Genomic DNA, 12,236 nt, shown 5'->3' with positions numbered 1-12,236 from the left:
CCAGTCACTGCAATTCCTGGAGGACAAGGGTTCACTGCCTCATCATGCTTCTGTTGGAGAAGGCATCAGCTGCCAGGAGAATGGATATTCAGAGCCATCCCTCTCAGTACGCAAAGTGCCCCTTGTTTAGCAGGAAACATTTCCGTTTAATTTTAAACTGTCTGTGAGCAACCCAAACTTCATGCTACCGTCAGCTAACCCAGCAACTGTGGAAAGCCTCTAAGACAGCTGAAACCCTTGTCAAATCAAGCTCATGTCACTCTACTCCTCAACTGGACATGAACACCATGCAGAACTCAGAAGTTCAGTTGTTAAGAAATTTGAATTAGATTTGAAAAAAGTATGTCAAAAAACCCCAACCAAACAAAAATAGTAGAATTAATGACAGCAGAGAAAACTCTGTTTTAATGAAATGGTGGACAAACACTTTTAGACTAAGGAAGGGAGTTCCTGCTGCAGGTTAAACTAGCTTGTGGAGTGCAATGCATTTCCTTAACGCAACCCAAACCTCCACTTTCTGCATCTGATCATCTGAAGGGAACATCTCTGCATGCCTGAGTCTTTTTTCTTGTCTCCACTCTTTCCCAAGGCTGCAATATTGAAGCTCATCATCTGTCATGTTTATCTACTCCAACAACAGCCTTTAAACACTGCTCGGTAGGATCACTGCCCAAAGGGTTATTTCTAGCGTGGTGGGACAGAGGCCACCTCTTCTGCCCCCTCACCGGGTGTCTGCAGTGAGCCCTGCCTCACCGGGGGGAGCGCGCAGCCTCGGAGGTGCTGGGGAAGGCGGCAACGGTGCCGGGGTGCCAGCAGCAGCTCTGTGGTGTGCATGTCTGTCCAGCAGAAATGAAAGTGGCTCACTTCTCGCAGACCAAAAGAAAAACTTCCAGGTAAGTGCTCCGGGTAAATTTTTCTTTAATATCTCCACTTCTTGCTATACCAATTTATGAAATGCCGCAGGTTTCTGAAACTGAATATAAAACTATCAACTTAATGACAATAGAGAAGCAAATTGCTACAGCTACTTAATTTTAGGATGACTCAGTTATTCATGTCTTCAGCTCTTTATGGCTTTATGACTTCAGAACCTGATTTGGCTGCCTTGGTTTCAAACGAGGACAAGGCATGCAGTACAAGAAGACATACTGTGTCTGTTCCCCAAAATATATGTACAGAGATTTTGAATAAATCTTCATTTATGAAAGCCATAAGAGAGAATGCCAAGATTCTTCAGCCAATGAAAACACCACAGATAATACAATTAGCTGGCTGGTCTTGAAAATTATAGTGCTGATGTGCTCTAATGAATGGAACCAGAGGCAGGGTTTGCTCCGCTGGCTGAGTGGGCTGACTCCTGCTCCGGCTCGGTTTCTGGAGGCAGCTCCATCCTTGGGAGGGTGCGTTGTCCCGTCACTCACATGCCAACGGCCAGATGATTTTCTGGTTCTGCTTTACCTTCTAGGAAGTCTGGAATCTGAGGCCTGGCAAGGAAATAAACTATCTAAACTTGCTCATGGTTTCACAGGGTGCAACGCTGCTCTGCAAAGGAGAGGGATGAAGCTTTGGCAATTGCAGGCATTCACACCCCAGTTGAGCAAAAGTTTGGAAATAAGAGTGCATTTTTAAGAACATTATTAGCAGTACAAAAGTCAGAGAAGTGACTCTCCAACTGGCTGTGGTAACAGCTGCATGTATTTTATCCCTGTTCAGTCCCAGCATCATCTGTTTTTTCAATTACTTGAAATGATTTTTCCAAACCAATTTTTTTTTTCCTTTTTTTTGTGATGCACATAATTTTACTCCTTTGGGTGTATCTTCTTGACACAGCTTTTTTTTTTTTTTTTTTTTTTTTAACATATAGCCTGTACCAAGCAGAATTCAAGACAAGAGAAGGAAGTTTGGCATAGGAACAAAGGATACCTTTGATAATTTTTTCTTGAAATACAAGTGAAGTAAAATATGGGTAATCTCCTAGTGATGGAAGCTCATTAACCCTTGTACCAGTTCAGGTCCAGGGTAGCTGGATACATATGCATGTATCCTGCTAAAGCAAATTAAATGGAAATTCAGCCATGCCACATGCTGATTGTATTAAGAGGCCTTGGACCTGCCATAGGACAGAAAGCAAGTTCTGGACTCCAAAGCAGCTTAGAGTAAATGAAAAGTAAGTAATAAAATTTAATTGATATGGGTATCTTAAGGCCAGAAGGGAGCTGGGACTGTTGTATTAAAAGGTAAAAAATAACTGCAGGAAAGAAAAAACAAGCATAACATTTCCTGGCAAAAATAAGATGATGCCTTCAATTCTGCCATTTCGAACTTCTGTAACATGACTTCTACTTTCCTGCTAAGGTCTTGCAATTCATCTACAGCTAATTTTTCCATGTGTCAGATAAAAATGCACATACTATCTGTCTTTTCATCCTAGTTCCTATGGCCCCTAGCAATTGAGTGCTAAAATATTTGCATGTAGTTGTTTCCAACTGTATGATTTCCAATTCCTATTACATTTATGAATAAATGGTGACTTGAACCTCTATAGTAAAAGATGCAGTTTTTCTTATTTCCCAGCTGTCATGCTATGGTGGTAATAATGCCACCTGCAGTATCTCTGTATACTCTCTAATCTTCTCATTGCCCCAGGTAAAGCTTAGACTTGCCATTCTTTCCATCTCAGAGAACAAACTCAGGCAGAGAAAAAAGGCTCAGCAATAGAAGAGCTGCTGCCTTTAATTAAATCACAATGAAGTCTTGAATTGTAGCCCAGGGAAGAGCCTTTTAAATAAACTCATATGTGTTACAGCAAACATTTGAGATGCAAGGTGGAAGTCAGTCACTAGTTTTTTAAATTAGCACATCTTTAAATTGGTTTCTACAAATAACACAGAAAGCATCATTAAAAACTATTGACCTGCCTTGAGCAAAAAAATGAGAGGCTCCTTATTCTGCCCTCTCCAATGCAACTAGCACAGTCTCCTAAGTCTTTTGTAACCCCTTAGTCAAGCTGCAGTAAATTTTCAAGATTTTTCAGAGCACTTAAATTTTACATGAGAAACTGATACAGGCTCCAGGCATTTTTTTCCTAAATTATCTTTGTTTTCGAAATGTACTAACTCAAAACTAGCTTACCTCAATCAGAGATGGCAGCGGCAGCCATGCTATATGCAAGCATTTCCTCTTAAGCAAATCTCTGCTGAGACACACACACAGCAGCTCTGTAGCCAGAAAATGTCCCTGTCTCCCTTTACAACATACCACCTGGCTCCTTCCTGTCTCACTTCAGAAAATGCCTCATCCAAAGTTTCACGGCTTTTGCGTTCTCCCTTTTCTAAGAAGGATTGTTACTATAAAGATTGGTACATTTTAGCCATAGAAAAATCAAAGAGCCTGGCAGAAAATCGACAATTCATAAGGTTGCAGCTACGTCTGTACAGCTTGTACTTCCCCAGCTAGCAAACACACCGCTGTAATGGGTGATGCTGCCTCACACTGTGCCATCTCTGCACCCACTTCTTCACTACTGTGGAAGCATGAGCCTGCCTTATTTCAAACTAGTTAAATTACAGGTATCATTCAACCTGATTCAGTCAAAGTAGCACAAGATTGCATGTTGATGAAAATTATTTACTTAAGTTTAATGTGCTGGTGGATTATTTTTATAAATTTATGGTAGAGCAAACAACTCAAATTAAACACAAATGGGGCTGTGTGTATATACATACATAAAGCCAGTTTAACTAAATAAAAAAAATTAAATATATCAATAAACATCAATTTATGTGTACAGAAGGCTGTGACTTGGCCCTCTGGGATCCTAACATCCTCTTTTATTAACTTTTTTCCAGATGGGAACTCTCTGCTTTATATACAAGTACTGATGTATGAATCTGTAAATACTGTCAATATTTCATTTTTTTAAAAGGTGTCTATAAATCACAACAAGTCAAGACAGCCCTGAGCAGACATGGCAAGTGACTGAAGTAAGCAACACACACTTTAAAAATAAACCTAATTTATTTCAAAAACAGTACATCAAAGAAATACTTGACCTGTGTGTCCACAGACTCCATAAATAGCTTGATAAGCAATTAGTACTGTGCAACCAACCCACAACACCCATAGGTTTTGAAGTGCTTAGCAAGATAATAGAACATTGTTGTCCCCATTCTACAGCTGGAACAGCTGCAACAGAAAATTCAGGTGACTTGTCTAAGGTCTCACAGGAAAAGAGTGTCATGAACGTGGAAAAAGGCCTGCAATTCCTGCCTCTCAAACTCAATCTTAAGCCACAGATGTCTTGACCATGACTAAACTTATAAATAAAAACTGAGGCCAAAAAATTACTCGGTTCTCTCAACTCAAATAAGAAACAAAGATTTCTCATGGGTACGAGACATGGTCGTTATTGCAGCAAAATCTGTGGATCAGTAAGACCAGATAACCCAAAGTCACTCATGGGAAGAGGCCCCTTAGTAAAAGCCAGATGGGTAGAAAGAGGACAGCAGTATGGAGCAAACTAGACCCCAGGGTCTACTGGAATCACCGAAACTGAACTTGTGGCAGAGCAACGTTCCAGAGAAACCCCCCAAATGCCAAGAGGCATTTCTGAGGTGCAAGTTTCTGCAGAGACCCTTGCACTAACAAACACCTCCCTCACGCTGTAGTGTGGGGAGCCCGGCTGTGAGGAGGCTCCAGGGCCGCTTCGCCACCAGGAGGCCTGGCAGGGCCATGGGAAGGCTGTTGGAGAACAGCTGCTCTACAGCTGAACCAAGGCTTGCTCAGGCACCCATCAGCCTGGGATTGTGTTGGCACATGGCCATGAGACTTGCACAGAAAGATGCTTCTACACAGGGTCTTCGTTTCTGTAATATGGCTATTTTTATAATTACCACTCGACCTTGCACGTTTTGCATTGCAACATAGCACCACATTGCTGAACACTAATTAGAAATAGCATGTTATCCACTGTGTGTAGACATACTGTCTCAAGAGGACTGGGATTTCACAGGAGAATATTTCTACAGGCAGAGACAGAAATGAAGACAGACCTCTTTTGGTATGGATGTCTACTCTAAGGAGCTGCAGAGACTGCCCTTAGGGCACACTAGTGTACTGCCTTTGAGGAATAACAGCACATAATTCTGTTTCAACCAACCACCACCAATTTTATAGGCATGGCATGGCACCTGAGCACATGCTTCACAGCAGGAAAAGCAATGGACAGATGAGCTGGGAGAAAAGAACGATGCTACGGACAATGCGGTATCTAAGGATCTTCTTTCCCTTATATCATCCAGTCATAGTCACTTTGCAAAGATCTTTGTTAGCTCCCACAGACAGGAAGTGTGGGACTTGCAGATGAGGCCACACGGATCATTTGGTGTCATGCTCATCTCTTGGTTTTGTCCATGAGCTTCCAGTTTTCCTGAGGTAGCAGATATAGAGGTCTTTGTTTCATACCTTTAAGAAAAACAAAAGTGAAGGAAAAGGGGACAGGCAGATAGACGTGTTGGAGTTTCTTCGGAAAGACACAAACATACTTGATGTAAAACACATTTCTGAAATACTCCACTGGGGCAGACAGCGCCAGAGCCTCCAAAAGCAAACCTCACCCTCTCCAAGTCACCCTGAAGAACAATTACAAGATTATTGTGGCAAGTTACAAAACAGTTAATCAGAGAGGCATGACTATTCATAAATAAATGGCCAGGCACCCGGCTCTCCAGGGCCCTGAGCTTTATGCAGAACAGACGTTTCGCTTGCTTACATCCTGCAGCGGGTCAAGGCAGAGGAACTGCAGGCGCTGTGCTATAACAGTACACAGTACTGACAGCAGGGAAGAGAGTGCTGCTATAACGAGGCATTCACGGGACTTACGTGCAGGAAGTATTTATCGGAGGACAAATATACCCACTCTTTCTGTTGTTCCGCCAGTTTTTCTGCCAAGCATTTTAGCAGGACAGGGTCTACTTTGGAGTCAAACTTGTTGGCAAACCAGTGCCCATAATTCAGAAGCCATCTTAATTCTGCGGCCCCATAGATGCAGACACTGCGAAGATGGGTACCAGTGCAGGGAGGATACAAATGGTCTTCAAGATAATTCCATTTCACCAGACGAGTTTTGCTTTGTAGGTCTGTTATGTCCTGGGCCAACCTTGGAACTTCCCCAGGGACCCCAGGAACACGTACAAGAGTGGCCCAGAAATGTTCATCCGGAGAGTATGTATCCCTTGACCATTCAAAGAAATCTTTTGCCAGAGAGCTTCCAAGTGTATATTGAATAAATGCTCGGCTTAAAACAAAATAGGCACTGCCTACAAATACCTCAATATTATGAGGTGGTGGATTCTTGGAAATGCTGGTTTTTACAGGCATCTGCATGTACTCATAAGGCACTTTCATAAGTTCATAGTGATAAGTAAATCGTTCTCTTTTGCTACTGCTTGGCTTTATAGTTTCCAGCATGTTTCCTCCACCAAGTTTCTTCAGTTCGCTGACCAGCTCAAAATTGGATCTCAAAGGGAAATCTTGGCCACACAAATTAATAACATACTTCCAGGGAACTGAAGAGTCCATCAAATCAGACAAACAATTGAAATCAGCTTGCAGCCGTGAAATATGTGCATAGTCCACTGTCTCCAGTTTTGACGCAATAAAAATATTGGGGAAACACTTAGCTAGGTTGTTCATAGCAGATTTGAAACTTTTTGCTGCTTTTTGGTCATAATGGATGCAGTAAATATTTTGATGACTGTACAGTGAATGTATGAGTCTTTCTACCATTGCTGCGTCTTTGTGAACAACCAAAGAATAGGCAATTGGAAAACCTTCCTCCTCTGGAGAAACAGGTTTTAGGTTGTATTTCCTAAGTGAACGATACACGTGGCAATCACTCGTTATTGCCACGACATCGTCATCAGCTAAATCAATTATCTCTTTTCTTCTTATCTCTAAACTCTTGCCAATTTCATGGGGATCTTGTTCATATATAGACGAACAATTAATTTCATACTGGAACTCATTTCTAAGGTAGGAATACCTGTTTCTAATGTAAGAAGAAGTGCTTAAGAAGTGCTCAACCAAATAAATGCCCTTAGAGGGAAAAAAGTGTCTTTCGACATGGAGAAGCTTCAGCAGTGCAATCAGCCACCCTGTAACACACAGGATCAGGATCTTCCTTCGTGAGGGACACTTGTAGGGACACTTGTGTCTCTTCATTCTGAAAGAAAACAGAGACATGATGGTATTTTAAATCAGGAACAAAGCATCAGAGGCAATTCCAGCTTCTAACAAAGACATGTGCACACCAGCCTGTCTACAGAATAAACACCACCTTAGCAGGGCAGGGCACTGGAAATCTGCAGTTTCTTTTTAATCATCTTGTTAATTCCGAGACAGATTTTAACACAATAATGCACAAATATTTCATTACCCTGAATTAGCTGACCTGAAGGCAATAAACCAACTCAGATTTCAGATGATTTCCAGCTAAATAAGAGTGTTGGAACAAGACTCCCACTGTTTATTTTCCAAACATTTTTTTAATTTCTTATGAGTCACAAAATGAGGTGCCGCAACCCCTGAACTGGCAGAAACATGACTGTCCTCTAAGTGAGTAGGAAGGATTGTTTGTTTTCCTGAGTAACTCCAGAGGATTCAATGGGAGCAGCAAGGGGATCTCTTGTGAGTTTGCAAAGAATGTGTGCTTCATTGTGGACATTAGTGTTTAAAAAAAAATAAAGCATTAAACCGAAAGGTTCACAATTCAGTCAGAGCATCCTCATTGTCTCTAACACTGGGGCTGGCCCGTGAAGATGTCCAAGGGGAAACAAATTTCCTTCCTGTCCTCCCCAACAGGATCTGACAAGATCAAAGTCTTCTCTGTGTCCAGATTTCTTCTGGAAAATACTGCTAACCTGCCCTGAAGAAAGAGATGGGTGAAGACATAGCACTTCCATCCACTGGAATCAGTATACAGTGTAACCTTCTCAAGGCAGGAGGGGTAGTAGTAAGCAATAAGGCATCTATCCTGTTCTCTGCCATGCGACTGCAAACACACACACGGCCTCTTTTTATGCAGCAATGTATATAATAACATTCCTGTGTAGCAACTTAACAACTGAGGTGTTACCACAATAAAAGCTAAATACAGTGATCGTCTTTACACATAGTTTTGCTTTACCAGCTGAGTGCAAGCAGCATTGCTGCTAACCCTGAATTGAAATCAGACCAGAGTCCACATCCAGGTGCAGCATTAAATCTACCCCTACTTAGCTTAAACTAAGCTCTACTTTGTCTCTAAATTCAACAGCTCACATATTTTCTTTTGAGAAGCAGCTGTTCACTTCAGAGTGATTTTTTTCAAAAAGAATACTTCAAAGTGAATAAAACAGTGGGACCACCAGAAGCGGCTCAGATGTCTGCAAATCCCATGTATGCACGTAAAATCAAGTATTGATGTGTGAATACAACACTTACGCTGTATTCAATGCAAGACTAACTTAGGCATCTTTAGCATTCCCACCAATGTCAGGTCTTGCAAGCTGTAGCTTCAATTAAGCAGCTCTGCCTTAGCAGGCTGCCTTTTCATTAGTCTGTTCTCCTTGACTTTCCCTTTCCCTGTGCATCTTTCTCCTTGATATTTCTCTTCTGTGGGCAACAGAAAGGAGAAGAAAATGCCACTGTCTTGTTTCACCTGGGGGTACCAGGTACAGACCAGGGAAGGGAGCAGGGTAAGCTAACATGTATGTATTTTGTGGAAGCCAGAGCTCAGCAGCTCTGTAAACCATGACAAGGTTTTACAAACAGCCTCCAGGTAGGCTAAGAAACAAAAAAAACCCCCCATATCTCTCTCACCACGAAGCCAAAAGTCCCACCTTCCCCCTTAGCCAGCAGGTGCTTCCCCTCACTTCTTCTCCAAAGTAATCCCAGCTCAACGTCTAATCCAGGTCTCCCCTTTGCCCACTTCCTTCCCGTACCTACGTTCCTGGAGAAAAGTCACTCTCCAAAGCTGCTCCTAGCCAAAGCCCCGTTTCCAGCCATGTGACAGAAGCCCTGGGGAGGGGAACACAGCTAACTTGCCCCCTTTTTTTCTTTGGAGGGAGACGACCTGTGTGGTGTGATGTCTCTGTGAAAACCACCCTGTGCCTCTGCCCAATGGTCTCCCTGGCTACCAAGGACAAACCTGGCTACCACTCCTGCCTGAACAGGGATGATCTCACCCACAAAGTGAATCTTCCCTTCCTCTCTAACTTCTTCAAAAAGGCAAAAGAGAGCCTGGACAAAGAAAAAGGAGTTGGGGAAAAAAAAGCATATCTTCCACTGCTCCAAAACACCTCCATCCATGGTAGCCCTGGCCAGCTTCCACCCAGTGCCAAACATTCTGTTTCTAGGCTAACCAACAAAAAAGCCATCATCCCATGCTTCCCTGTCTGAAACTACCAGTCTAGACCACTGGAACCCAGCGCAGTCTGAAGTTAGACCAGGATGTGTGAGAAATTACCTGGACAGCACTGGGGACTCCCTCTTTGCAGCTGATGAGCAAAGGATCCACACTCAGCTCCCTGAACTGAGGCTGGGTTTTCAGCACTGCCAACCATGAGACACTATTGTGCCATATAAAGAGGTCATAGAAATCAAAAGACTGTTGTGACATGGTTCAAATTCCCTGTGGAGGAAGGAATTAAGGAGCACTAGTGAGAAATCTCAGCTCCTCCACTGAATTCTCTGTTTATAGAGGATCTCCCACTGATCCTGGCCAGCATCTGATCAGATGAGAGCATGAGGAGCCAGCAATTACATCCACAGCCCCATCTGTTTGTCTGTTGTTGTTTTGGTGGTTTGGTTGTTTTGGTGGTTTTTTTTTTACAACACACACTATATCACCATCATCACAGTGGTCCAGACAGAGTCAGGCCATGTGTGACACCAACCACTCTTAAGCACTCTAACATCTCTCCAGCAGTGCAGTTCACCACTACTGATATCCCACCGTCCCTCCTGCTCCACCCTTTTCACATTAAATTCATACTCTCTCGTTACCTCCGACACACTCCACAGCCAGGCTTAGTATAAGAGTACGAGAGCAACAGCTGTGCTCTTTAGGCACAAATCATCTGCCTCTAACCAGGTTGAAGTTAGTTTCTGCAAAAGACCAGGATTTCTTGAGGAACAGTGAGAGACCAGGGAATGAAATCCCTTGGGACAGAAGGGCCATCACAAATCTCATCAGGTTTTGATTCAAGTTCTAAAGTCCTATTTCTTGCCACATGTGTTAGTCAAAGTGCCCCCCAGGCATAGCAGCAGGCTGTACACCCAGTCCTTTCTGGAGGAGGAGGGAACGAATGACACACGGCAGACTGGAACAGGCACCTAGAGCTACCCGAAGCACCCACCTGAGGTAGCACTGACCAGATGCTACCTCCAGTTAGCTTACCCATGAGTATTTTTTTCTTGGGTGCTACCATACCATATGCAGGAGCAGCGTTCCATCTTTTGCACTAAGATTTTATACTAGGAAGGGAGCTTGGCATTGCCGTCTTGCCTTGTTTTGTAAAGTGTTTGCACCTTCTCTTCTACATGCGAGAAGACTCCTGAGGAAATTAATGGAGACTGATCTCATCTTGCAACCAACACACATCTGGAGTGTTGCACCAGATGTTGTATTGCACGACTGGGCCTATATACACACACATACACAACATCTAACCTGGCTAGGGTGTTTACTGGCTGGGGCGCACAGTACTGAATGATTCAGAGAAGGTAAATGGGTGTTTTTATTTATCCTTTGCACCTGTAAAGCAAGGGATGTCTGAAGAAAACAGATATGTAACAAAGGGAAACACATTCATGTTGTGTAACAGTGTTCTTACACAATGCGTAGCCTGTCATAAGGTACCAGAAAGGCCATGAGCTCAGCAGGATTCAAGAAGAAATTAGGCAACCAGCTGGCTATTGAGAGTTTTCAGTTACCTTCGCCAGTACATAAATACAGATGGAAAGCTAAATTCCCTGGAACCATGACGTCAGGCAATTACCAGCTGCTGAGATTTCTGACAGGAAAATTTTACCAATAAAAACGTTTCTTGTGACCATCACTCTGTTCTCTGAACCTGCTTTTATCTACTGCTGGGCCAGAAGACAGATTGCTAGATAGATCTATGACAGCAATATTTGTATCCCACCCAGAAAAAGGTCAGGTTTTTCCACTGGTATATTTCACTGCCTTTGTTTGGTATTTTCCTTCCTGTAAGAAGCTGTTTTGGGCAGCTTTACACCTTCAAACACTTAAAATCATTTGCTTTCTGCAACCGCGCAAGCTGTGCAATGACACAAAAGGAGGAAAAAGGTGGTGAGAGAATTTCACACGCTTCCGAAAAAGTTCAGCCGCAGATCAAGTCCTTCTGCTCGCTGAACACTGTGTTGGCCTTACTCAGCAGAATAAACGCTCCCAAGAGGACTGGGGAAAGGGTAAGCCATGCCACTCTCAGATTGAAACTCTTGGTCCTCACCTCCAAGGTGCTCTCCAGCCAGGCTCAGATGTCTGTGTTTGCCCAAGGCAATGACACCGGGCTTGCAGAAGGACAAGAAAATATACAGCACTCTTCAAGCGGGCAGTGGAGCTCCAATCCTTCCTCCATGCTTCAAGCCAGTGCACACATCTCATCTTTCGGGAGGCTGCAGAAGAATTTTGCAGCTCTCCTGGGGCTTACACAACACTCGTAAAACCCCACAAAACCAGAGGATAAGCTTTCTCCTCTGTGTAGTGAGAATGTTGAAAGTTATGAACTGAGCTATGGCCAGCTAAAGGAAGCGCTGGGAAGGGTGGCCAAGCTGAAGGCAAAAGCGTGCTAGAAAATGCACATAAGGACATACGCTAGAATTAGAACTTGGTTTCTACTGACTTGCAGCAATGGGGGAAGAAAGAGAGAACATGGAAATAAGAACAGAGCAAATAATACATATTTGTCTATAGACATTTAGATAAATATTTTGGGTAACACAGCAAAGGTTTAAGGAAGTGAAGTGTGGTCTGATCACAGTGGAATATCTGTAAATACCTATTGCCTCAGTAGTCACTTCCAGCTGCTACCAGACAGATGTGCAGAAGTCTAACCTTCCTGAGAAAAATTGTTGCTTCTGCCTGCAAACTACTGAATCTTATTCCGGCAATCTGTAAACATAAATTAACAGCCAGTGAAGCTGCAGAGTACCCAAAAGTGTGCAAACCTCTA

At 43.1% G+C, this 12,236-nt stretch overlaps 1 protein-coding gene across 1 annotated transcript; it reads right to left on the bottom strand.

The window, feature by feature from the left end:
- Positions 1–5,853: 5,853 nt before the first annotated feature.
- Positions 5,854–7,221, bottom strand: GCNT4 (glucosaminyl (N-acetyl) transferase 4; the record flags this gene model as incomplete). The annotated part of the gene is made up of 1 exon (XM_082013085.1): positions 5,854–7,221. One exon carries the CDS (start codon positions 7,219–7,221, stop codon positions 5,854–5,856), a length of 1,368 nt encoding a protein of 455 aa, XP_081869211.1.
- Positions 7,222–12,236: the final 5,015 nt, after the last annotated feature.

The sequence above is a fragment of the Phaethon aethereus genome, assembly GCF_964289735.1.
Source record: "Phaethon aethereus genome assembly, chromosome: Z".
NCBI lineage: Eukaryota > Metazoa > Chordata > Aves > Phaethontiformes > Phaethontidae > Phaethon > Phaethon aethereus.
This window is presented reverse-complemented; position numbering and strand designations above follow the sequence as displayed.